Source organism: Narcine bancroftii, chromosome 1 (genome assembly GCF_036971445.1).
Source record: "Narcine bancroftii isolate sNarBan1 chromosome 1, sNarBan1.hap1, whole genome shotgun sequence".
Taxonomy (NCBI): Eukaryota; Metazoa; Chordata; class Chondrichthyes; order Torpediniformes; family Narcinidae; genus Narcine; species Narcine bancroftii.
Window position 1 is genome coordinate 320,444,945 of NC_091469.1, and position 27,875 is coordinate 320,472,819.

The 27,875-nt window shown below is 43.9% G+C and overlaps 1 protein-coding gene across 13 annotated transcripts in view; it reads right to left on the bottom strand.

The window, feature by feature from the left end:
• The window catches only part of ctnnd2b (catenin (cadherin-associated protein), delta 2b), a 1,542,927-nt gene that overhangs the window by 319,633 nt on the left and 1,195,419 nt on the right, over positions 1-27,875 (bottom strand). For 9 of the 13 annotated variants that reach the window (XM_069906986.1, XM_069906993.1, XM_069907027.1 and 6 more), the window contains one exon: positions 5,439-5,742. In XM_069906986.1, coding sequence (XP_069763087.1) covers positions 5,439-5,742 — 304 coding nt within the window. The remainder of the gene's footprint in view (positions 1-5,438; positions 5,743-27,875) is intronic. The other 4 variants (XM_069907003.1, XM_069907036.1, XM_069907061.1 and 1 more) reach the window with 1 other exon arrangement.

A 27,875-nucleotide genomic window follows, 5' to 3' on the forward strand; every position in this document is an offset into this window, starting at 1 on the left:
TCAAAAAGTTGGTAATAATTGAAAAAGATCAGAAATCAATACAATTCCTCTCTGCAGTATGATCTATGATGATCTGCTCTTATTTCAGATTTACAGCAATCCTCTGTTTCCATATTATTGCTTAATTCACTCCCACTTGTCCTGCTCTTTGAAGAAATCCTGCTTTTTCTTTCCATGGAATTTCTTTCCATTGCTGTTCCACGTTGCTTTCAGTTTCTCTTTTTGTCTGAACAGGTCTCTGTTATAACCGGCTTTCTCCGGTTCTGCCCTTTTCCACATTGATTTCAAGTTAAAAAAAATACAATAAGAAAATAATGAGGTTCGACTTTCATCGCACAAAGAGTTAAAAGATTGTTGAAAAGGCACCACTGTTGAAGAACATGCAGTTCCTGCAGTTATGCCATTGTCTACATCCTCAACCTCCCAGAACTGAACACATTACTCGGTGTAGTCCAACCAGTGTTTTATAGATCTGTAACATTACCTCTCTGCTCTTGACTCAGTTCCCCGACTAATGAAAGCCAACACACCGTGTGTTTTCTTAACCATCCTGTCAACATGTGCAGCAACCCCAAGATAGTTCTGTTGCTCGGCAATGCTAAGAATCCTGCCATTATCCATGTACTCCGCTTTCAAATTCGATCTTCCAAAGTTTTATAATTTCAAAGAACGGTGGTCCCAGAACAGATCCCTGCCGAGCACTACGTCACCAACCTCCAGGCAGACAATTTTCCATCGACAAACACTCTATGCCTTTTCTGGACAAGATAATTCTGAGCCCAGTCAGCCAGGTTTCCATGAACCCCATGCCTCATGACTTTCTAGATGAGCCTACCATGGTGAACCATATATGCACTAAATTATACTGAGAAACAGGAATTAATAATCATTATTTTCCATCCAAGAGAAAAATGAGGGGGGCAAGATATATTATTAGTGCAGCGCTGTTACAGCGCCCAGTGACTGGGTCCAGGGTTCAAATCCCACGCTGTCTGTAAGGAGTTTGTACGTTCTCCCCGTGTCTGTATTGGTTTTCCCCGGGATCCCTGGTTTCCTCCCACCCTTCAAAAAATACTGGGGAGTGTAGGTTAATTGGGTGTAAATTGAGCAGCATGGACTTGTGGGCCAAAATGGCCTGTTACCACACTGTATGTCTAAATTAAATTAAATTTCATCCATGTACTGTAACATTAATCAGATCATTGATCACAGTTCATCAATAGTGATGGCATTTCAATAAAGTGTTCCATATTACCATTTAGTACCTAGGGTGTGAAACTCCATTGCCAATACACAGATTGGAAGTCCTGAGACAGCAATTGACAAATTTAAATGCTGACAGAAACCTATACATTCTGACTACAGGAAGTAAGATTGACATACAGGAAGTACATCCCACCAGTGAATGAGAGTGTAATTTTTAACTGTGGGCAAAATCAGATGGATTGTGAGGGGAAATAATTTTTTTTGTTGAAAAATATAAGACGGGGTGGGGGAGAAGGCTATTCAACGTAGAGAAGAATATTTCAATCAGGAAATGAATGATGTTGGCGAAACAGTTAGCACAACGCTGTTACAGCGCCAGCGCTCAGGACTGCGGTTCGAATCCAGCAGTGTCTGTAAGTAGTTTGTATGTTCTCCCTGTGTCTGTGTGGGTTTTTCCAGGAGGCTTCAGTTTCCTCCCACCATTTGAAATGTACTGAGGTTAATTGGGCGGTTACTATGTTGTATGTCATGTCTGAAAAATCAAAAATAGTACTTGTGTGATCTGAGATATTGGGGATATCAACAGTGGGAATGTGAGGACATGTACTGACACTTCCATTGCTACATATTACCATTTTATGGTGTTTCTCAACAGTTATTTATTTCTCAGTATCACAATGCAAAAGTTACACATTTTGAAAGAAACACCCGCAAAAGGAATTAAAATGCAGGATGCTGTTGGAATCAAATGCTGTTGCCAGTTCTTTTCCTGGTCACTTCCGTCCAAGCAGCTATTGGGGGTGTTCACTGATGACTGCAGACTGACCGAGATGTAGCTGGACAACATCATGGCTAAAGCTATCGACTTTCATAGAGCACATAATTATCTCCATCAAAAGAAAGTTTGATTGCCTGTCCTTAAACCACCGAATCTTCCCCCATCAACAGAATGAATGCTGAAGCCCTCTGCAGGCTCCGTATTCTGCAGCACTTCCCCACACCCCAAAGATCCCTTCCATCGGCAAACCAGGAGATGATCACAAATGTTCATTTGCCCGTGTGAGCAAGGCTGCACCCTTCTAATAACATAGAGAACAGCACAGTACAGGCCCTTTGGCCCACGATGTTGTGCTGACCCCTATTCCTGACCAAGAGCTCAGGCCCAAAGTGTCGACTCCACAACTCTACCATTTCTGAAACAATATTTATGTATGTGTGTGCACTGTGGTGACAGTAAGCAGACACAAGATTCAAAGACTGAACAACAGGCTTTATTCTACTTAAAGTCTCCGCTGTAGGTAGCTATAGCTCCGAGTGACTGACCTCGAGGGGCTGAATGTGGCTTATATCCCGGTGGGTGATTGGCAGCCAACCGGGTGGGGCTTGGTCCATTCAGGTCAGCTGATTGACAGTCGGCCAGGTGTTGTCTTGTCCTCCAGTGCTCTTCCTGCAGGTACACAGGTCACCCCCTGCAGTGGCGTATCACCACAGTATGTTATTTATGCCTCATTGGACTGCATGTGCGCCACACCTAGCCGTGCGTGGAGCCTTTTCTTAAGCAATGAATCTGCAAATGTGTACCATGTGTTGTACTAGCCTACCAATGAGCCTTTTACATCGTATCCCAACAACCACCACCAAGGACAACAGCCAGCGGGAACACCAATATCACCCAAAATCTGGCCTTGGAAATAGCTCGTGGGACCTTCAGCATCACGGAGCCCAGTACACTAAGCCCGACCTTGCATTGCATCTTCATCCATGGAGTGAATGAAGCAGGTCTAGGAGGGGACTCACACTGCCTCTTTAAAGGCAAATAAACAGCAATTGGATTTGCTTTGTATGAAAATGACAAAGAAAATATTCCTACCTCAGTTGTGTTGTGTTACTGGAAGCTTTATCACTGACCTTTAGCCCCCAACTGCTCTGTCCAATGTACAATCATGGCTCTCCCCATCTCCATTTCTTGCATAATTAACAAACAAAAGCATTCAATGATGTTCCCCCTCCCAAGTTGATATTTATTTCCTGGATACTTCAGGGCTCCAAGGAGAGTTGACGATCTCCTAAATTGGGAAATGACTGCATCAAACACGAAAGCCTGCAGAGGCTGTGACTGTAGTAAAAACACATTAAAGTGCTAGAGGAAATCAGCTGGTCATTTCAGCGTCCATTGATATATCGCTGACGTTTCAGACCTAAGCCCTTCTTCGAGGAATAAGAAAATCTCAGAGTCTCAGAATTCAGTCCACACCAACAAGAGGTGTTAATTGGATGTGATAAGGGGTAAGGTAAGAATTTATCACGTTTGTGTGAAAAGGAGATGGACTGGAGTGACAGGCACAGTTGGCGTAGTAGTGAGTGCGATGCCTTTATGGCGCCAGCAATTGAGACGCACCGTCTGTAAGGTGTTTGTACGTTCTCCTCGTGTCTGTGTGGGTTTTCACCAGGGAGGTGCTCTGGTTTCCTCCCACCATTCGAAACGTACCGGGGGTGTAGGTTAATGGGGTGTAAATTGGGCAGCATGGACTTGTGAGCCGAAATGGCCTGTTACCACACTGTATGTCTAAATAAAATGAAACAGACAGGAAAAGATGGTCAAGGAATGACTGCAACCATTGCAAAAGCCACAGTTTGGCTCAGTGAGCTCCAACTGACCATGAAAGTGATCTAGAGTGTCACTCCAATATCCTCACTGTTGACAATGAGGGAACAGTTGCTGCATTTTAAAAATCGGATTCAAAGAGAAACTAATAATATGTGGGAGGCTTTGAGTTGTCAAAAGAAAAAGTTACAAATAGGAAAGCAGGAGCTCTGAGCAGACAGATATTATAGAAAAATCACTGTAGCAAGTCAGTGGGCTTTTGCTTGCAAGCAGACAAAATATTGAAATAGTATTCAGGCGGAGAGAAAAAAAGCACAGCGTTTCACAATCTGCTGCTGTCTTGATTTGATTTGTATTCCTGATGCCTTTGAATTTTTGCTCTGCTAAAAGAACAGAGAATGATTTAAAAAAATGTTCCACAGCTCCTGAGATGAGATGGTCTTGGCTATCAGCTGTAAAACTATAGTGACAGAACTAGGAGCTTATCTCATTCACAAAGCAAAGTGAGCTACAGTGGAGTGGGAACTGTCTGCAATCCTTTGAAGTACTAATCAAGTGGGGTGGTGAGGTGAGGGGGAGTGGGGGGGGGGGGGTGGTGGGAGATATCCAAAGCAGATCCTCACATTGCTGACCCAACCACGTTCATGCAAGATTTTGGAACTGTTTCCTCTCCGAATTACCTCACAAGGAGAGAAAAATTGCAGAAACTTCTTCAGTGAACCAACGACATTCTTGTTTCACTGCAATACTGTTGGCTCCTTGAAAGTAATAACTGGCTTGACATAAACCCCTCCCCCCACCCCCCCTCCCACCAAAATACATCATGAGCTTTAAGACAGAAACTAGATTGGTATTATAGAATTGAACAACGTACAAATACATGCCCTTTTCTCAGGCAGTTCACCCAAGATAAAATGACACCATTGAGATCTGAGGCACACGTTTAATATCGCTGAATAGAAAGCCTCTGTACTGATATACTCTGCATTCATATACTCTGAACTCAAATCAGAAATGTATCAGCTTCAGCCCTTTCTAAGCTTTGTTGCAAAGTAAGCAAGCCTTGAGGACCAAAGAAAGGTTAACGGGAAACAAATTGCTTCAGGTACGAGCCATTGAGGCAACAGAGATTCCTTGGAACAAATCGTCAGTGCAAGATTTTGCTGAATTTTCCCGAGTGCAGCCTCGGCAAACGAGGTGCGATGAGCTCAGAAAAGTTGCACTTCCTGGGAAACTCACACAAATGTTTTGCCATCATTCAGTGGAAAGGAAGGTGGTCCAGATCATTTCAGACCTCGCAGTCCACCAGGAAGAGTGCACTGGGGTGTTCTGGCTCCCAAAACTGGATGTCATGGCCTCTCAGGTGGAAAGGTGAAACTTTCCTGTACATAGAGGGAATAAGAACATGCACTGTACATATGCATCCCCCAGTAACATACTCCAGAATGACATTCCGTAAAGCTACCACCGTGAGAGGGACGAATGCAAATGCGAAAGAAGTGAGATGGGATTAAGGAAGGAATTAACAAAATATTCATTCATCTAACATTTTTCTGCAACACTAAAGTTAGCCATTTTCTTCTTCACAACATTGGAGGGGGAACATAACAAAGTGGCTTCCACTCACCTGGGATCCTTCTGAATGCTGTCGATGGAAGGTGATCGTGCCAAGGTGCCCTCAGGTGGGATGGCGGGCCCAGACTTGCTGTATGGCGATTCCACTGAGGGGCAATACTGGAGCGTCCGGTAAGGGTCACCATAATTGGCTGCCGGGCCGGTGGCGTAGCTGGGCCTCTGGAAGGTGGCTGTGTTCTGGCTGCCCGTGCGCTGCAAGGGTACGGAGTCAACAGCAGGGGAGGACGGGGCTACAGTGGGAAAGTAGGGACAAAGCAAGAAACTGAGGACCTGCTCACAGAAATGGTTCACCAGGTCTAGGCAAAAGGAACACCACACATATGTACAGGGGGGGTTTGAGAGGGGACACAAAATGAACATCAGAATCATGTCTAACATTTCACTCAGAGAAAAATATACATCGCACCTCAAAACACTTTGTAATGATTGGTTTGCCTTTGAAGCACCCTTAACTAAATTGGGCCGCAATATATCAATAGCCCATTGGTTTTATTAATTCACAAGAAACATGCATTGAAGCTGGGCAAAAATATACTGGACAACGAAGATTTTGCTTCCTGAACACTTCTGGATGTATTTTATGGATTTTGGGCTGCTGATCATAAAAATTACCTTAAAAATGTTCTATCATGTAACCTCTTTTTTTATATGTAATCTATTTTTTTTTTGTGATTTCCTGTCATATTTTAAGTCTACTAGTTTATTGCCCATAAAGCAAGCTGCCTTGTTTCAGTCCAAGCCAGCCAGGGCATGCACTCAGTGCAGGGTCCAAGCAAATGTTGTCTTAGGCCTGGGCATGCTTAGTCAGGATCTTCTTCTTCTTCTGGCTGTCCATCCCATAGGAAGATGATGGTTCCTTTCAGTCAGTTTGTGGGGTTTGAGATGTGTGTCCTCGAATGGCTGTACAGGCCGATCTTTGACAGGCACTGTGAGGATACCCTACTCCTCAGAGAAGAACAGTGTGAGCTTGAATGGATTTTTGGTGAGTTGGGAGGTTTGCACAGGTCCAGACCCACCCTCTCGACATCCCCTCCCCCATCCAGCAGCAAGGTGAGGTCCAAGACGGCTGGGGGAAGTTCTGTTGTAGTGACAGAGCTTAGATGCAAGGGATGCCCTTTCTGCACTTCACGGCACATGTTTTCTAGATGGCCGTTGACCCTACGAGAGGGTTCGTCCGCCCTTTAGCAGATCTTTTTTCTCATCCTGCAGGGTGTCTAGCCATCCTCCACACACCAGGCAAGCCTGGTGGGGGTGCCAGTTTAGTTTGCCGACCATTCAAACATGAGACAGGTATATTGGGTTACATGGTACCAGTAGCACTCAGATGAGTGACCTGATGTCAGGATAGATGCAGGCAGGCTATAAAAGCAGATCACATATACAGAAGCTGTGCATTTCATTGATATAGTTTGAACACATGTTGATAAACTTGTACGTCAGGCAATAGCATTGCAAGCATACTTAACAATACGATTTATTGTCTTCAGGAAGATGCAATACAACAGAAATATCTCAGCAATGCCACATTAGCTGCGATACGTTCTGTTACATTTGTGGTGAGTATACGTTTAACATTCAAAGACACAGCGTGACTGCACTCATTAAGAAAGCCTATGAGCTCTACTTTGGTTGTAAAATTGATGACCAAGACAAACCCTGGGCTTCTCATATTCGTTGTGCAACATGTAGGTCAACCTTAGAGCATCATTCTGCAATTAAACATCCTAAATTCAATAAAAGTTAATTTAATGTTTATTCAACTTCCCACGACCTACATCAAATTGGAAATTATATTTGAGTTGAGTGTGAAAGTTGTCTATTATAATCACCAATTAGTGTTTTTTTCCAGCAAGCAAATCTTTTGAAAAAATTGGTTGTCCAGTGAAGTTGAATTACTGATCAGCAGTAATCCAGAGAAAGGACAATGTAACTGTATCGCCCACTTCACAACCTCAGAATGGCCTAAAAGGTTTTACAACCAGACATACTTTCAATGCGGTAGCTATGGCTCAAATTATCTCAGTCAGAAAATTTCCCCACTCCAGAGACTTGGACACAAAAATGAAGACCATTTTTAACAGAAGGCCTGCCTTCTCTTTCAAGTAGATACAATGGTCCCTTGTGGCTCCCCGGATAAGAACAGTAGAGCTCTCTCCAGTGTTCCTGGTCCTCAAGCCAACCTCTCAATAACATATCACCTAGCCATATTTTGTGTTATTACATGCATCAATTGTATTGCTCATTACATCAATGGCTTCAAAAATGCTTTGGGGCAGTCAAGAAAATAGAATTTCAAGCTCCTTTTTCCTATTGATAACACTTTTCACAAGTGCACTACATCTTTGTATTGAGCACACTGGAAAGGACGTATCATTTTCCTACCATCGAGATAAGCTGTCAATCTGAAACACCTTTTTTCAGCTTCAAATGAGGGAATTGCTACTCAATGTAAACCTTTCTAAGCTTGGTGGAAAATTTCTAGTCTGTGTGTGATCGAATTTTAAAAATGCATATTAAAATTCTCATGCACAAAGTGCTCTGAATGGATTTGCTTTGTTTTGTAACTGTTGGCTTATGAAGAACCATTGTAAAACTGATCATTAAGATAAGAATTGTTCACATAATATTTTGATCGGGGCAGAAAGTATAATGCAAGTAGAATAGTTATGGCACCCCATATTTTGCGTGAAGGTTCATGACTGGTCATTATGCCCATATTTTATTTTTAAAATTTAGACATAGAGCATGGTAACAGGCCATTTCCACCCACGAGTCCGTGCCCCCCAATTAACCTACACCCCCAGTATGTCTCGAATGGTGGGAAGAAACTGGAGCCCCCTGGGGAAAACCCACGCAGACACGGGGAGAACTCCTTACAGACGGCGCAGGATTCGAACTCCAGTCCTGGTCCCGATCGCTGATGATGCAACTACACCATGACACCAGTAGTTCTCAACCTTTTTCTTTCCACTGACATACCACTTTAAGTAATCCTTATGCCATAGGTGCTCTGTGATTAGTAAGGGATTGCTTAAGGTGGGATGTGGGTGGAAAGAAAAAGTTTGAAACCTACTGTTTTAATCGTCCTTCGTTAACTCGTTATGTGCACAGTTTCAGAACTCCAAAGGAAATAGGCCAATGACAATTTTTCTCAAGCAAAATATTTCAGTAACAATTGGGTCTGGAGCAGTGGTTCTCAACCTTCCCTTCCCATTCACAGGAAGAAAACAAATCGGCTATGCCCCAGCTCCTGGAAAAGCCACTGCCACCAAATGTACCTGGTGGAGACATTCGCATTAACACTGGCGAAGAGAGTGCAGGGCGAAGCCAAAACCTTTTTCCTCACCTCAGCTCAAATAACAGCAATTTGCATTGGGGAGTGACCCGAGCCGAAACACTCCACAGCAGTAACAGCAGATCCCTCATTGTTCTGCAATGATCTCATTTTCTATTGGAATAAGTCACTGCTCTGAATAAACTGACAGGGTGGTGGGGCATCGTCTACTTGCTGTGCTTCTTCACCTCTTCCTAAGCTGGCAGCAGCATGAAAATAAACTTGGTAAAATAAAGGCAATGCGGTTCCTTTGGGAAAGGAGAGCGTGTTCAGTGTGAGTAACGGAAAGGATTTTTTGTTATCTTTGTTGTCGATCACATAGGAGACCATGATTGCTTTGTAATAGATATTGCTTGCTGTCAATGTCCCCATTATCATTAATCAAGTCACTTTGCAGAATCATTATTCAAAGCTTTGTGCCACATTTAAATGATGAAAATTGCACATAGCGTGCTTAAGTAATAAGGATTACCTGTGGCTCACTTAAATAGTGCAGACTACCCATGATTCACTTCATGTGCATATGATTGATAAAATATTTAAACATCACCAGTAACTCATGACACAATTAAAGAGTCCAAATAACCTTGTTCACACAGGTCAATAATACAGAACAAAATGCTTCCAAAATAGATCTGGAATAAAAATAACCTTTGACCAAATTAAAATCTAGATTAACCATGTAAATATAGCAGGGAGCCATAGGTAGTGATTAATGTTTTTTTAGACAGCTATGTTGGGAAAATCATGGAGAAAATTAGCCTAATTACTGCTTGCATGGCTGTTTACACTGGCCTCCTTCTTAGACTGCGAGACCCTGAGTGCAACAGTTCTGGGGGTTGGATGTGCAGTGAAGTGGATGACTGGCGACGAGTTTTTCTAGTACGATTTACACTGCAGGCTTCCTGCCGGATGAATCGCAGGGCAGGAATGGACTCAGAATCCCTGCACATTCCTTTTTAGACGGCCCATGTAGCAGCAAAATTCCCTGATTGTGCCATTAGATGCCTGCCACCTCAAAACCCCTACTGACACAGAATTACCTTTCTCTTGCAATAGTAACCCATCAAAGGGTGGCAATTACCTTTGCAAGTTGAAATAAAAGCAGAACAATTCACCAAGGCCACAAAATTCTGTGAAATTTGTGAAGAGTCTAATTTCCGCATTGGATTCTCAGGGGACTACTCACAATGGACTTGAAAAGAAAAAAACAAAATCAAACCAGAGCTTCATTTCAACCCAGACTGAGACACATGCACTTATATTTACTAACACCCCAACCTTAATGACTCATTTAGAATGTCTTGCTGTCAGTCCCCAAGGTACTTACAAAGGTGAACTTACCCAGGTTAAACCTGGTACAGGATCTGCAACCTCTTTAATATCATGGCAGCAAAGACAAAGGTATGTCCTTTTTTAAATCATCCTTTTGCCTTTTTTGGATGCTTCGGCTATTTTAAAAAACATTATTTATTTATTTAGACGTGCAGCACGGTAACAAGCCATTTGGACCCACAAGTCCATGCCGCCCAATTACACCCAATTAGCCTACAACCCCCAGTATGTTTTAAACGGTGGGAGGAAACAGGATCCCCTGGGGAAAACCCTTGCAGGCGCGGGGAGAACATACAGACATACAAACCCAAGTCCCGATCGCAGGGGTTGTGCTAACCACTAATAACAGTGCTGTGCTAACCATTACGCCAACCTGTTTTTATGTTTTGAAAACAGACTTAAATGTATATGTGTGTTTAACTTGCATGTTTTTTTTTACAAAAGATATTAAATGCCACTAATCAATCAGCCCTTACCAGTGGAATCTTATTTACAGAGCAGCCCAGGCAAATTCAGGTGAGGGGAAGGTTGTTGGGCACTATTGGTAGCCCCAATAATGACACAGACAGAAGTCTGAGGGGAATGATAGGCTTTATTGACCAAGAGACTGCCGGCCCGGGTCCAGGCTAGGAAAATGAGTGGGAAGGAGAGGGGACTCGACCTTTATGGCCCGGGGTCACATGGGTAGGATCAAGGGAGGAACTAAGGCAAGGAGACCCCCAGAGGGTGGGCCAGCCAGTGCATACAGCCATATAACCACATTCACCCCCACCGCTTTTTAAAAAAGAACCCACCAGTAACAACAAAACCCGGAGGTAATAACAACAGCAATACAGTAACTTTTAACAATTATCAAACAAATTGGCGGAAGAAGCAGACGCAGATAGACCCTCTGGCCGACTCGTGCCTGAAGGATCTTGAGTTTCTTTTCGTCCAAGTTGACCACCTCCACAGCGGCATCGAGGAAATTATTAAAACAGTTCACCCACTGCTCGAAGAGTACTGATGCACCAGGGACTTGGGGGTCTACTTCCAGCCATTCAGGGTGCAGCAATTTCTCAGAACCAGAGAGTTCCAAAATCTTGCTCAATAAATTGTTGGGCGCTATCGGTAGCCCCAATAATGACGCAGTCAGCTGAGGGGAACTACAGGCTTTATTGAGCAAGAGACTGCTGGCCCAGGTTCAGGCTAGGAAAATGAGCGTGAAGGAGAGAGGACTTGACCTTTATGGCCCGGGGTCACATGGGTAGGATCAAGGGAGGAGCTAAGGCAGGAGACACCCAGTGGCCAGGCCAGCCAGTGAATACAGCCATATAACCACAAAGGTATAAGATTCAAGATACATTATTGTCAGGCAATAAAACATGTATTACACAAAATTTGCTTTAGTTTTCTGTAAGTCAGACAGATTCACCATCTGCAGATATTGTGCGGTGCCTCTTACAGTCAGAGAAAGATGGAGAAGAGTCTCCCCCAGAGTCACCGAGTGTGCTTCCACAGCCATAGAGTTCAGTCCAAACTATCGGTGGCCTTCAGCGCCCTTCATACCCTCTCGCATTCTGGTTTCAATATTTGGTGCCCCTTCAGCCAGTCTCCAGCAGTCCGCAGGCTGGTGTGAGGCCCTTGACCACCCAGCCTACGTGAGTTTCTCACTTCAAGCCACCCACAGGCCGCTGCCCTTATGTCCTTCAGCTGCAGAACCCCCTCCACTGGTCTACTACTGCGGTCACCATCCCGTGGGGTCATCTCCTCTGTTATGTCTGCTACAAGGTGGGGTATTCTCTCCATTTTCTAGTGACTTGCACCAGTCCTCTGCTTTCCCAGGGTCTGCAAACCTTCGTGGCTGTTGCCGACCATAGGCACAGTCATCTTGTGCCCAGGCCCCGTGGTGGCAGGATTTTAAAAATAAAACCACTGTGAGCTCTTTCAACAGGCCAGTTAAAGCCTGTACGGAGCTGTTGGGAGTTGGATTGGGCAGTAGAACCCTGCGGAGGACTGCTGTGTCTCCTCTCCTCGCTCTCCCTGGGGCCGCACGAGTGTCAGAGATGCTGCTGTTACAGCACCACTGTTTTGATGTATAAGTGGTGTACTTCATCGTTCAGAGGCTGGCAGAACCACGCACACTCATAGTACTCTAGTTGAAAGCTTCTGCCAATGAGCACAAAGGAGGGGAGCCTTTAACCAGTCGTGACTTAATCCATGCGAGCTCTGATCTATGCCTCAGTAAGTGGCATTCTGCTATCTTGTCATTTAAATGAGACAACAATAAAGCACTGAACAAAATTAATTCAAACCATTCTGCCCTTCTAGTCTGTGCCGACCCACTGACCTGCTCCTTCCAGACCTCTCCCATCCACGGATCTATCCAACTTATCCTTAAAACTCGGGATCGAGCTTGCATTCACCACATCAGATGGCAGCTCATTCCACACTCCCACCACCCTATGAGCGATGAACTCTCCCCTAATGTCCCCCCCCAAACCTTAACTGGAGCAGCAAAGATCCATTTCAAGGTAGATCGGTTCAGGGCGACAAAAGGGGCAGAGGTGCACATGGGTTGGATGAGTTAGATGGGAGGAGGCTCACATTGAATAGTAGCATTGGCATTGATCTGTTGTGCTCAACTGCTTGCTTCTGTGCTAAAAATAATGATTATCAGACTCAATGTGAAAACCAATGGATTCAGCTGGTTTAAACAATCAGCAGTGGTTCAGAGCCTTGCCATGCTACATTTCTGCAAGTCCATTCCAGCTGACAATGCTTAAAATAAGGGGTGTTGTAACTCAGGAGACCTGATATGTGAGGCACACTTCCCACCATCTTACATTGTGCCTCAAATCCAATTGGATTGGAAGATTCCTCTTTAGAGCAACTGTAAAAGTGTAATGATATAACGCTTTAAAATTCACCGCATTCCTCACTCCTTCCTGTGGGACAAGTCTCAAAAATCCTGGAAAAATGCTATATTTCGGGCGAAACGGTTGGCATAGCGGTCGGCGCAATGCCTTTACAGAGATTGGGATCGGGGTTTGAATCCCGTGCTGTCTGTAAGGAGTTAGTACATTCTCCTCATGTCTGCACGGGTTTTCCCCAGAGGCTCTGGTTTCCTCCCATTGTTCGAACATGCTGGCAATTGTAGGTTAATGGGGTGTAAATTGGACGGCATGGGCTCGTGGGCCAAAATGGCCCGTTACTGCACTGTATGTCTAAATTTTTTTTAAAAAGTTAAAATATTCTGTCATCTATCAGCAGGATCTTATGAGAAAGGTCAAATAAAACAAATAGTTAGTGTAGCGGTTAGCAATGCTATAACAGAGCCAGCGACGCGAGATTAAATCCGGAGCTGTCCGTAAGGAGTTCGAACGGTCCTCCCATAACTACATGGGTACCTCTGGGTGCTCCATGTTCCACCCACATTTCAAAGACATTTGGGAAGAGCAAGTTCATTGGTCAAATGGGTGTATTTGGGCCGCACGGGCTTGTGGACCATGAATCTTTACATTAAAATATATTAAAATTAAAATATTTTGTTTTAGTAGAACCTGCATTTACGGGATGCATTTAATGGGAAGTTGGAGAAACACAAAAGTAAGAAAGAATTAAAAGTGCAAGTTGACAGGCTGGGATAGAGCATGAGGTGATTCAAGATTCAATTTATTGTCATAGTAATAAAACAGGGTCCTATTACATGAAACTCTTTTTACCTGCTGCATGGAAGACAGATTTGCCACTGGCAGGAATTGCCTAATCGCCTCTTACAGTCAGAGTAAGAGAAGCAAAAGAGAGTCTCCCGAGTCATTGAGTGTCCGGACATTCATCTCCAGCGCTTCCGCAGTCACATAGAGTCCAATCCAAATCATTGGCGACCCAAGCTCCAGATCCAAACCTCTGACACGGTCAGGACCCCTTCAGCGCCCTTGGCACCTCCTTGCATCGCGGTTCCGATACCTGGTATCCCTTCAGCCAGTTTGAGCCAGTCTCCAGAAGTCTGGAGCCCAGCGCGAGTCTCCCGACAGCAGCGTCCAGCAGCCTGCAGCTTCCACGGGTTCCTTGCCTCGAGTTGCCAGCAGCCCCGCCACATATGCTGGTCCCTCAGTCGCAGAGTCCCTCCTCATGGGTCTGCCACCACGGTCACTGTCCCCCATGGGTCATCTCCTCTTCTTCTCCCTCTCAGCCCCTCGTGGCCGCTGCTGGTTAATAGGAACTGCCATCTTGGGCGCAGGCCCCGCAGTAGGGAATTTCAAATAAAAACCCCCATCAGCTCCCTCAATGAGCCGTTCAAAGCCTGTGTGGAGCTGACGGCAGTTGACTGGGCGGCTGGAACCCGCAGGAGCACGGCATCTCCACTCCCCGCGGGTCTGCACCAGCGGCATCGGTGTTGCTACAGCAACTCTGGCAGCGCCGCCATCTTGATGGGTCAAATGGACACTTTCTGCCATGGAAATCTGATGTGCATTTTAGCCCCTTTCCATGTCTTATTTCTTGCCACTTCCATGATATGATGATTCTGACGATGGTGGTTGACCCACCCTGGCACAGTCAAATTCAGCTCCAATGCTGATAACTCCACCATTGGGGGCTGAATTACTGGAAATGATGAGTCAGAATTCAGGGCAGAGATCGAGAATTAGGTTCCACGGTGCCAGAACAACAATCTTGTTCTCAACACCACCAAGTCCAAAAAGTATACGTTTGATTTTAGTAAGGGCCAGACGAGGGATCAGTGATGCAAGCTCCTGGCAGTCCATGCATCAGAAAGCCTTGAGAAGGGATGCCAATACCTCTACTTTTTAAGAAGTATGAAGAGACTTGGCACATCATCGAATAGCCAAGATGAGCGCGCCTTGGCTTTTGTACCCCGAGCTGAATGAAAGCACATCTGATGGTGAAGCTCTCCCTTGGTGGTGCACTAAGGTGGCACCTTTTATGTTTTTTTAGATAGAGTTTGTGTGATTTTAAACCATCTGAAGAATGTCGGAGGTCTTGGCTTTGGTCGTTCACACATGAATGACCAAAACCCAAAATCTGTTTCCTAATGCAAGTTTAGACAACAAACTGGGTGAGGTAATTAAAGAGGCAGGACTTGCATCGCGCGTCATCAATACATCCTATTCATTAGCCCATCGTTCACTGAATGCCTGCAGGTCACTTTAGACTGCAAGCATTATGGGAAATTTACAAGGGGTCTAGGATGGTGGTTCTCCACCTTTTTCTTTCCACGCTCATCCCATTTTAAGTATTCCCCATACCATCGGTGCTCTGTGATTAGTAAGGGATTGCTTAATGTGGTCCGTGAGTGAGAAGGAAAGAGTGAGAATCACTGCTCTGGACCCCACTGTTACAGAAATATTTTGCTTGAGAAAAATTGTCATGGCCCATTTCCTTTGGAGTTCTGAAACCGTGCACATAATGAGTCAATTAGGTATGATTAAAACTATGGTTTTCAAACTTTGTCTTTCCACTCCTATCCCACCTTAAGCAAACCCTTACTAATCACAGAGCACTGATGGCATAGGGATTACTTAAAGTGGTGTGTGAGTGGAAAAAGGTTCAGACCACTAGTCTATGAGGTAAAATATCGGAACAGGAATGGCACACTCCTTCCTGGTCCAACCTTTTTACACAACATGCGTCTCGGGAAAGTGGCAATAATTTCCTGGAATGCTGCAGCGGTCTTAAAAAAAAACATAATTGATTCTGTACTCTGTCTCTGGAGTCAGACTTGAATTCACAATTCTGCCCCCTCCTGAGTCAGAGGAGGGAGTGCGAACACTGAGCCAGGGCCGGATTCCGGCCAGAAGAGCAGAGCCAAATGGAAGTTCATGGTGAATAAAACAAATCATTCATCAAACTAGTAAAAGAAGTTCAATAAGATGGAATGTTATCCAACAGTCATAGAGATAACAGGGCAATCAACATCGGCTCCGTCTGTGTCTGGAATGTACCCTTTCATTTGCCTAATGTGATTTGAAAGCTGCAGGTGAAGACAGAACCATTAAGGTGACTTCTACAGAAGATTTATTCACAAAAATTTGCTTTGAAATTTACCAATGAAAACTCCCACTCCAGGTTACCATGGCAATTTGCAGTTGCCCTTGAAATCTTCTGTCAATGTACGATTGTTGATTGCAGCTGCTCCCGCTACAAGAACACTTTCATTCTTTACTCTGGTACAAATGGAGACATTTTAACTACAATATTTATTTAACCTCCAAAAGATTGTATTCCCTTTCATTAGCCAGTATTTCTAGCTTGGCTACGCAGCACAATAAATATGTATAGCTAGCTGATTTTACACATTTAACCCATATACTGGTTCCCAAATGTGCCTTATGGGGTACAAGGTAAGCTCAAAAATCATGAATGCTTTGGGATTATAAAAGCCATGCAGCTAAAAGAAAATTACTGAGTTAATTTTGCTTTTGTGGTGCAGCATTTTTCAAACATTAAGCCAACTACAGCACCCATGTGACAATTTCCATTTGCTCCTCACCAATAGAAATGATCTTTCTTTATTAACTCGATCTAAACAGTTCATAATGTTGAAGCTCTGTACTGCAACTTATTTAGCATTCACCACTTGGAGGAAACAGAATAATGCAGCAAAGAAACAAGCCCTTCTAGTCGGTGCCGAACTATAATTTTCCCAAGTCTGACTGACCAGCACTCAGTCCATAGCCCTCCAGACCCCTCCAATCCATACACCTGCCCAGATTCTTAAAAATTAAAAGTGAACCCACATTTACCATTTCAGCTGGCAGTTTGTTCCACACTCCCACCACTCTCTGTGTGAAGAAGTTCCCCCTCATGTTCCCCCAAAACTTTTCCCCTTTCACTCTTAACCCATGTCCTCTAGTTTGCATCTCTCCACCTTCAGTGGAAAAAGCCGACCTACATTTATTCTGTCTACCCCTGTCAAAATCTGAAATCCCTCTATCAAATCCCCCCTTCATTCTTCAAACCTCCAGGGAATAAAGACCTAAACCTGTTTAACCTTTCCCTATAACTCAGTTCCTGAAGTGCGGGCAGCATCCCAGTAAATCTCAACACTCTTTGAACCTTATTGATATTTTTCCTGTAGTTAGGTGACCAGAACTGCACACAATACTCCAAATTTGGCCTTACCTTACAACTTAACCATCTCAACCCCTATACAAAATTAGTTCAACATGACCTACCACGCACAAAGCCATCTTAATTATCCTTTATCAGTCCCTGATTATCCAAATACTTGTATACATTATCCCTAAAAACACATTCCAATAACTTATCTACTACAGACATCAGACTCACTGTCTTATAATTTCCAGGGTTAGTTTTGGAGCCTTTTTTAAACAACGGAACAGCGTGAGCTACCCTCCAATCCTCTGGTACCACATTTTAAATATTTCTATCAGAGCCCTTGCAATTTCTATACCAATCTTTCTCAAGGTCTGAGGGAATATCTTGTCAGGCCCTGGAGAGTTATCCATCCTTATTTGCTTTAAGACAGCAAGCACTTCCTCCTCTTTAATCTGTATAAGTTCCATGACCTCACTGCTTGTTTTCCTTACTTCCCATGACTCTGTGCCAGTGAATACTGATGCAAAAAAAAACCATTTAAGATCTCTCCCATCTCTTCCGGCTTCATACACAGCTGACCACTCTGATCTTCAAAGGGATTCTTTTACTCTTAATATACCTATGGAAATCCTTAACATTGTCTGCCAAAGCAACCCCATGTCTGTTTTTTTTCTTCCTGATTTCTTTCTTGATGTTTTTCTCACATTTTTTATACTCCTCGATTACCTCATTTGCCCTGTGTTCCCTATACCTGCTGTCTATCTCTCCCTTCTTCTGAAGTAGATCCCCAATATCCCTCGAAAACCAAGGCACCCTACGCCTTGGTTTTGGATTGGAACAATACCAGTTACTCTAATCGCTATAAATTTGAAGTCTCTCATCCTTGCAAGTTATTTCAGCTAGGTGCAGTGGGGTTTCCTCAATGGTGCACAGAAAATCCATGAGGCCCACTGCTGGGTCTGAGTTCACTCACTTGCGTCTCCGCGCAGCATTTCACTAACCCTGTCTTGCTGTTGTGGGGGAACATTGTAATGTGGCCCAGCTACTTGGCTTGATTTGCATTTCAAATCGCACTGCGGTCGATCTCGACTTAATTCCATTTGGAGGTATTCCCCGTTTTACAAATACTCGCTTTACGAAAATTCGCTTCTTTTACGAAGAAACCCATGTTTGCTTTTATGAAAAGATTTGAATAGGTTTTAATTTTTACAAAAAGAGCCCTGAATAGCAGTGAACGGGCCTTCGCTTTACGGCATTTTGGCTTACAGAAGGTTTCATAGGAAGGCTCTAGTTTCGTAAAGCAGGTTACACCTGTGCACATCATGTGGTTTAATCACTAGCACATAAACTGTGCCAATATTTTTAGAGTGAAACAGGAACATCTGAAGTGAAAACACAAAAGTCCCTCAATAAAGAGCTCAAACCCAAATCGTTGGTTATGCAATAATTTTAGGTTTGGTTTTGAAATATTCAATTGAGCAACTCTGAAAGATTTTTGGATTTCCACTATCTTTTTTTTGGGGGTGGGGGGGCGTGGGTGGAAATGATGGTTCCTGGCATCATTTTCAGCTCCAAATTATTTGGCTCTCATTTTATTATCGGAGACCTTTAATCACCTGAAACAACTTGCAATGGGCTGGAGAAACTTATTGCTTTTGTGGCTGCAATTCCAAGTGACTTTTTTTTCCTTTTCCTGGACTTCTCATTGATTTGACCGGAGGTGCCCACTGCTCAAATTATTCCCTGCCAATCCCTCAAACCATCCTGGGGCTATTTCCTAATTTAAATTATTACATTTAGACACGGTTATAGGCCATTTCGGCCCACGAGTCCATGCTGCCCAATGGGCACCCCATTAGCCTACAACCCCGAGTACGTTTTTGAGCCCGCAGCGTTTACTTCAGCCTCATCTCAGATGCCAGCTTACTCGTGCCCTGAGTAAGGAAGCTGTGGCCTCGTATTGCTTTTCTAAGATGTCAGTTCAAACCCCAGGTTTGTCTTTCTGAGATGAGCCTTTTATGAATGGTATCATTGAGGCACGTGAAGAAAAAAAATACCCAGAGCAGAGATTCGACAGAGAAAAGGTGCTGTCTTGGTGCCCTGGCCAGTATTTGAGCTTCACATCAACCAACTTTACAAAAATACAGAATAACTGGAGTGTCGTCATGTTTTTTTGTGGGACATTTATCAGTGTATATAAACTGATAATTTTTTATACACCAGGAATAAATATACTTCAATAATACTTCCTTCGGGACAAAGAACTGACATCATCCATGCAAAAATGCATGCAAATTCTTCATTGTATGATTTAGAACCTTGGTTGGGTCTTGTACAATGCACCAGGTCCTTTACCAAAGTTTCTCTATAAATAAAGCCAACTTTGTTGCATTTGCTTGTGAGCCGGATTGGCTTATTCTGTTCTATTTGACCCAAAACGTTAACTATCACCTTGCCTCTATCACTGCTGCTTGACACACTGAGTTCTTCCCACAGTCTGTGGGGTTTTTTTTCCCAAAGCCTCTACAGCATTCTTGCCATTGTCCACCTCCTTCCAGGTCAACTTTATCTACCATCACCTCACTCTGATCCCAAATATCATTTATGGCTCTCAGTTTTTCCCACTCCATATGTCTCTGCAGACTAATCTACTTCTCATACATTTCTTAGGAAAACGTGAGAGTCTGTAGACACCGTGGTTGAAGTAAAAACACAATTCTGGAGAAATTTTCAGTAGGTCAAACAGCCAAGATAAAGATACATAACCAACGTTTTAGGTTTCAGCCCTTCATCGAGGTTTGAGCAAAATGTAGGCAGACGCCTGACCAAAATGGAGGGGAGGCAGGAGCAGGAGGAGGAGCACAGTCCCACAGGCAGGAAATAGTAGGTGGATAAGGGAGGGAGGGCACACCAGCAACCAGTGGGATGGCTCCATTAATGGAAATGGTAGGGTGTGGAGAGCTGGAGGAAAGGAGGTAGGTGGGTTGGAGAAGAGAGGGAGAATGGGGAGCAGTCATTGTTTATGCCATCTGGCTGGAAATTGCCCAGACGGAAAAGTAGACATTGCTGCTCCAATTTACAGGTGGTCTTGGTTTTTACAGGTCATGAGGCCATGTCATCGCGTAGTGGAACCTGTTGTTCAGGCGCTTGCCTACATTCTTTCCATACCTTGATGAAGGGTTCAAGCCCGAAACATCAGTTATGTATCTTTATCTTTGCTATATGAAGGACATTGTTTGACCTGCTGAGTTTCTCCAGCATTGTGCTTTTCTCACGCAATACTTCACTTCAGCACCCAGTGCAGCAGAAGTTGACCAAGGCTTTACACATTCCTCTATAAATCCCTTTGAGACTCATCCACTTGGCCAAAAGCTGCCTGTACAGTGACCAAGAAGGGGAAAAAAATTCGGATGGGGGAAGGATAGACATACCTATTTGAAAAGAGCATTTAAAACAGTGGTTTTCAAACTGCCCCCCTAAACACACATACCATCTTAAGAAATCCCTATGCCATCGGTGCTCTGTGATTAGTAAGGGATTGCTTAAGGTGGGATGTGGGTGGGAAGAAAAAGTTTGAAACCCACTGTTTTAATCATCCCTCATTGACTCGTTATGTGCACCGTTTCATAACTCCAAAGGAAATGGGCCAGTGACAATTTTTCTCAAGCAAAGTATTTCAGTCACCATTGGGCCAAGAGCAGTGATTCTCAACCTTCCCTTCCCACTCCCATCCCACCTTAAGCAATCCCTTACTAATCACAGAGCACCGATGGCATAGGGATGACTTAAAGTGGGATGTGAGTTTAGGGGAGCAGTTTGAAGACCACTGTTTTAAAGCACTTAAAACAAACATATCAGAGGCATTCTCCACAGCCTCTGTCTACTTTGTGTTTCAAACAGCATTTGTTTCCTCAGCACTCAAAGAAATGATGAATGCTGGTTTTACACTGTCAAGTGCTTCTACGCAGAGACATGTCAAGTTGGTGTTTATCTGCATCAGCATGAAAACCCAAGCCTTGGGAATTTCTTTAAGGATGGTCCTGAATGAGTGGTTCCAACATAAATCTAATGCATGGGTCCACCTCTGAGGAACTCCTGCATGTCTTCAAAGATGCAGCATCTAATTCAGTGTATCTTTGAGGAATTCCAAGCTGAAACTTAAAACGCAGTTGTCTCACATCCATTTAGCTTCTTGGGGATAATGGCTGCCCTGAAGATGTCTTAAGACAGGCAAGGCAGCCACACCCACATGATTCATGAGCGTAGAGCAATGATGGAACTGTGTTTAAGGCAGGTGAGGCTGCTGTGCAAAACATTAACAAATAAAACCCAGTAAAACCCCTGTTATCTGGAATTCAAGCAACCGGCAAAAAAAAATCAATAAAGAATGTGAAATAAATAAATAAAAGTTTAATTCTGGTGAAGATGGGAAAATATTCAGCCAGCAATGGTGCTTGCTCATAGCAGCTGTTTGCAGATTCTGGGGAAGCAGAGGACTGGGGCAAGGCACCGGTAATGGGGAGAACACCCACCACCACCCTGTTGATGAGAAGCAGAGTAGATGACCCTACGTGATGGTGACCTTGGCGGCGGACCAGTAAGGGACTCGGCGGCTGAAGTACACGCAGGAGAGAAACTCACGCGAGCTGCTGGCGACGGCGGTCAAAGGACTCCCACCAGGCTGCAGACTGGCTCGAGACTGGCTGAAGGGGACACCAGGTATTGGACCCGGGATGCAAGAGGGTGCTGAGGATACTGGAGGCTTTCTGATCGCGTCGGAGGTTTAGATTTGAAGCTCAGATTGCCGATGGTTTGGATCGAAGTGTCTCTGGAGGCTGCGGGAGCACTGGATGCGAATCCACAGACACTCAGTGACTCTGGGGGTAACACTCTTGTGCTTCTCCTTCTCTGACAGTAATTTCTTCTGATGGTGAATCTGTCTGCTTTATTCGTTTTTTAAGTACATGACAATAAAGGAATCTTGATTCCGGAAACAATGAGAATTTGAGGCTAAGACCCAGCATCTTTTCTGAATCAAAATGCAGGTCATAGATTGGGCAAGTGAGGGTGGGGGGAGGGGTGAGGCGGGAAGAAGGAGCCATTAAAGCCCCAGTGCGAGGTTATTTGGCTTTTCTTTAATTTGAAGCTGGTGGTGGGGATAGATGAGAAGACAAACATTGAGCTCTGAGTTTCGATGGGTTACACAGGAATCCCAGGGAGACACACCTGTGAATGAGCTAATATGCTGCAACTCCAGGCCCCTCTGTAATGTTTGGGACATCATTTGCCCCTGTGCTCCACAGTTTTAAATTTGTAATAAACAATTCACAGGGAATTAAAATGCACATTCCAGATTTTTTTCCAGGTTATTTGTACACATTTTGGTTTGACTATGTAGAAATTACAGCATTTTTTAAACACATTGTCCCCTCATTTCAGGGCACCATAATGTTTGGGACATTTGGCTTCACAGGTGTTTGTGAGTACACAGGTATGTTTGATTGCTTCACTGATGCAGGTATAAGAGAGCTGGGCTTGCTTCTAGACTTTTCATTACCTTTGGAGTCTATAATTGCCATTTTTCAATACAAGGACCAGAGTTGTGTCAATGAAAGTCAAAGAAGCCATTATGAGGCTGAAAAACAAGAATAAAACATTAAGAGACATCACCCATATCTTAGGATTACCAAAATTAATGGTTTGGAACATCATTAAAATCACGGCAAAGGTGGCATGCTTTGGATCTTGAACAGTCCCTTTATGTCTCCACACTTTGCTCTCGCCATCACTCTGATACAGGTTAATATTGGTCTCATCTGTCCACAAATTCTTCTTGCAGAATTCTGCAGGCTCTTTTGAAAACTTCTAGACAAACTGTAATCTGGCCGTCCTATTTCTGTGGTAACTAGTGGGTTGCATCATGTAGTGTGGCCTCTGTATTTCTGTTCATGAAGTCTTCTGTGGACAGTAGCCATTGACACCTGCCTCCTGAAAAATGTTTCTGATCTATTGGACAGGTGCTTGGGGATAACGATGAGAATTCGGTCATCAGCAGTGGAGTCTTCCTTGGCCTACTACTCCCTTGACGATTACTGAGCTCACCAGTACCCCCTTTCTCCTTAATGATGTTTCAAACTGGTGATTTTGGTATTCCTGAGGTTTGGGTGATGTTTCGTACTTTTTTATTCTTGTTTTTGAGCTTCATAATTGGCTTATTTGACTTTCAATGGCACAACTCTGGTCCTCACATTGCACAATACCAACGACAGACTCCAAAGCTTTGAAGCAAGCCCAGCTCTCTTATACCTGCACCAATGAAGCAATCAAACATACCTGAGTTTCCACAAACACCTGTGAAGTCAAATGTACCAAACATTATGGTGCCCTGACATGAGGGGAATATGTATAAAAAGTGTTGTAATTTCTACATGGTCAAACCAATAACCTTGAATAAAATCTGAAGTGTGCACTTTAATTACATAATTTTTTTAAAATTTAAATTCAGACATTCAGCATGGTAACAGGCCCTTTTGAACCACAAGTCCCTGCTGCCCAATTACACCAATTGACTGACAACCCCCGGCACATTTCGAATGGTGGGAGTAAACTGGAGGCCCCGGGGAAAATCCATGCAGACACAAGGAGAGGGTACAAACTCCTTCCAGGCAGTGTGGGATTCGAACCCCATATGCTAAGCATGCCACGATGTGAATTGTTTGATTGCAAATTTAAAACTGGAGCACAGAGAAAAATGAAGGAACAAAAGTGTCTTTGTCCCAAACATGATACAGGGATCAGTGAACAGTCAAGGAAATTCCCAAACTTTGTCTTTTCACATTGACGCAAACCCATCACTCCACAGAAATTACTTGGGGAACTCAAAACCTGAACAATGTGATTCTTTGGATCAGCGAGTTAAAATTCTGAAACTAGTTCAGATTCTTTTAGGGCCACTTGGTAGATACAATACCCTCTCAAGGTGGTACTGTCCGGAATATTTTAATCCCAAGATTGAACAGGACAAGGTGTCCAACAAAAGATTTTTCAGACCAAGTTGCATTTTGACAGGATGTCAATAAATACTTGGGTAACTGAGCCAGAAGTCCAATGCTTGTCCTTTCCTCAGGGGTGATGGAGTGCGGTGTCATGGATGCGAAATGAAAAGGAAGAAGTGTACTGAAAAAAAATCATCTGCGTCTTTGCTAATGGGTGGCAAGATGCTCTTTCTGGGTCGCCTGAGATACCATCAAATGGCTTGCTAGACTTATTCAGAAGAAACTGAGCATTCAATCATGGCGAGTTTGGAGCCATTTCCGAGTTAAGGTGAGGATAAAATGTTTTGAAAAACTTCAACCAGGAAACTAAGCCCATCATGGCCATTTTCACAAATAAAACTTTTGTTTTTCCACTTATTTGAAGTTGAATTAAAATTCTTTGCTTCAGGAGCATCAAAACCAGGACTGCTAGATTGGGAAATAGCTTCTTCACACAGGCTATGAGACTGATGAACAGTGTCCTGTAACCATGACAATCATTCCAAATATTTACGTACATTTGTTTTGATTACACGGAACAACAAGTTTTTCCAAAATGTTTGCTTCCTAACCAAAAATAAATAAATCAGGGATCATGATAGACAACTTCAAACTGAGCACATTTCAGATTTGCTGCATCATGTAGGAAGTTGGAGAAACATTAAATTAACTTTTATTGAATTTGTGTTTTTAATCGGATAATGATGCTGACACATTGCGTTAGTTCGACTGACTTAATTATGTTTTGCTGATGATTTTCCTTTGTACTCAGCATCTGATGCCTCTCATGTCAGTGTCCAACAATAGTTGGCCAGCACTGATGGATTTCCAGTTGCCCTGATGCCAATTTTCCATGGTCACAATGTCCTGGTGAAACCTTTCACCTTGTTTGTCACAAAGACCAGCAGGGAAGGAGCCCGAGTGCAAAGGGAGAAAATGAATTTTCAACGACATGTTGCACTTCGTGGTTTTGTATATTTGAAATATGACAGGAAATCACAAAAGTAGGTTATATCTAAAAAAAATGGGATAGGAAAGTTTTAAGGTGATTTTCATGATCAGCAATCCAAAATCCATAAACTGCACCCCAAAGTGTTCAGAGAGCAAAATTTTCATTGTCCAGTGATCTTTATGTGTGTCCTTGTGCGTACACCAGGGCTGTTTTGTCGGGTGCATATATACAAATCAAATGATAATAAACTTAAACTTGGTAGATTTGACCTCACATTCTCAAGGCTTTTCATCCCAGGACCCAGGTTTAATGGTCCAATCACTCAACACCATAGCCATTCATTCGTCTGAATGACAATAGAAGGTTTGTCATTCACTCCAGTGCATAACATGTTAAGGTCACTTATTATCTTGACCACACCAACTGCTTGCAGCTCTAGACTATTGTGTCTTGCAGCTGAATTTCTGCTTTGAAAAATCCTGCAAGTGGAGAAGATGATAGCAAATGTCTTCTCTGAGAAACCCTGCAGATGATGCAGTTAATCAGGCACAAACTGAAGGCATCACTCCCAAGAACATGCCGATCCAAAGTTCCTCAGGGACACATTCAGTGAGGATATCAACCGAGTCCTGGATTTGAGTTTTGATAAACATCTTAAGATGTGCTCCACTTAAGAAAGAATTTTCAAGTCATGTGAACAACTGAGCAATGCACTTAAGAAATTTCACAAGTGGTTCTCATAAAAAAATTATCATATCAAAAATTGTTTTCATTAAAAAGAAATGAAGGGATTTCTATTGACAAGTCCAATTACTGATAAGCACGTACCTAGAGCTTACACTGGTGGTTCTGAACATTTTCTTTCCACTCACTTTAAGTAATCCCTATGCCATTGGTGGTCTGTGATTAAGGTGGGGTGTGGGTGAGAAGGGAAGGTGAAGGTAATATGCATGTCCAGCCCTGAGAACATCCACCCTCCTGACAGCCAATTTTCCCACCCCAGTAGTCCATGTAGTGAACCTTCATTATACTTCCTCTTTCACAAACAAGGAAAACAATTGCTTCTATGAATGCTCAACCATTTTGAACCATCAATTGCTGCAATTTAATAACGAGATTCCTCTGCCATTAAAATAACTATGCATGCTACTAGGTGAACTTGATGAGATCCAATCAACTGTAGGGCATCTTTCTGTTCTTGTAACTGATTATTCCTACACAATCCCAGCAACGTAGTAAACCAACATTGCAACTTACAAGGGTTCCCTCCATTTCTAACGATATCACTTATTGACACATTTGATGCAAAATATCACTGGCTCCACATTTGTCAGCCACACTAAGGAGCTAGTCACAAACTCCCAGATGATGATTAAAGCACACTCCTGTCTACATCAAACAGCAAACAGCTTCAAGTCCAAGCATAGAGCATGGAGTCACACAGTGTGGAAGCCAGACCTGTGGCCCAACTTGCCCATGCCAACCAACATGTCCCAACTGCACTAGACCCTGTGTTTGGCCCATATCCCCTTAAATGCATGCTATCCATGTATCCGTCCAACACTGCACTCACACCTCCTCTGCCAGCCTCTTCCATACACCCACCACCCTCTGCGTGAAAAAATAAATTACCCCTCAGGAGCCTGAGGAGATTTGGGAGTGCCCTTCAACATTTTTCATCAGATACACCATCAAGAGCATCTCAGCAGGGTGTATCACTTCATGGTAGAGGAGTGGGGTCACCCAGCTGCGCAAGAAACTGCAGAGAGTTGTGAATGCAGCTCAATCACACAAACACCCCCCCATCCCTCCAGTACCACCTCCTGATGGCTCGGGTAAGCAACTAATGCTTGAAAGGCACTTAAGAACATCCCACCCCGTCTGTACTCTCCACTCCCTACTTCCACTCGGATCACAGGAATCAACAGGTGCTGTTAAGCTGCAGCACCCGGGTATTCCTCCTGGGTCCCAGGTGTGATTAGTGGGCAAAAGTGCCTCCAGTGCCTTTTAAGCTGAGGGGGGAATAGCCCTAGTAAATCACAAACCCGGCCATTTAATGAAGATCCCACACTTACGATGACGCGGTAAGTGATGCGTCATACAAACTAGTCTCCCCTGTCCCCCCCATCAGCTGTCAGTCTCCCTCCCACCATCAATCGTGCTCCCCCTCCAACCCACGACAGCCAACCCCTCTGCCCCTGTGGCAGCAACCCCTCTCCTCTCTCCCCCGTGGCAATGACCCTTCTCCTCTCTCCTTTGCGGCAGTGACCCCTCTGACCCCCTCCCATGACATTGACCTCTCACCTGCCCCTCCCCAATTCCATCCTGGGCCCTGGCAGTGGCCCCTCTTCCCCCACCCCACCCCCGATCATCGCAGAGACTTCAGCAGGGGTTTCCCTGTGATGTAAGCACTGATATCACAGAAGTAACCGGGTCGGCCATTTTGCTGTTCAAGCCACAGGTCGGTGCGGCCTAGGTAAGCTTAACTGGGTTCCCTGACTACCTCCAAGGTAGGGCAGGGACCTGGTTGACTTTGGACCACGCTACCAGGTCAGACCCTTTCAAGCTGCCTTGTGAGTGGGGCACTAACCGGGCAAATATCCCAGTTAACCCTATTTTACAAAGCAGTTTTAAAGCATCCAAGAACAGTTTCTTTCCTGCTACCATCAGAGTACTGAATGAATCTCATCCCAGGGAAATCAAGTTGGCTTT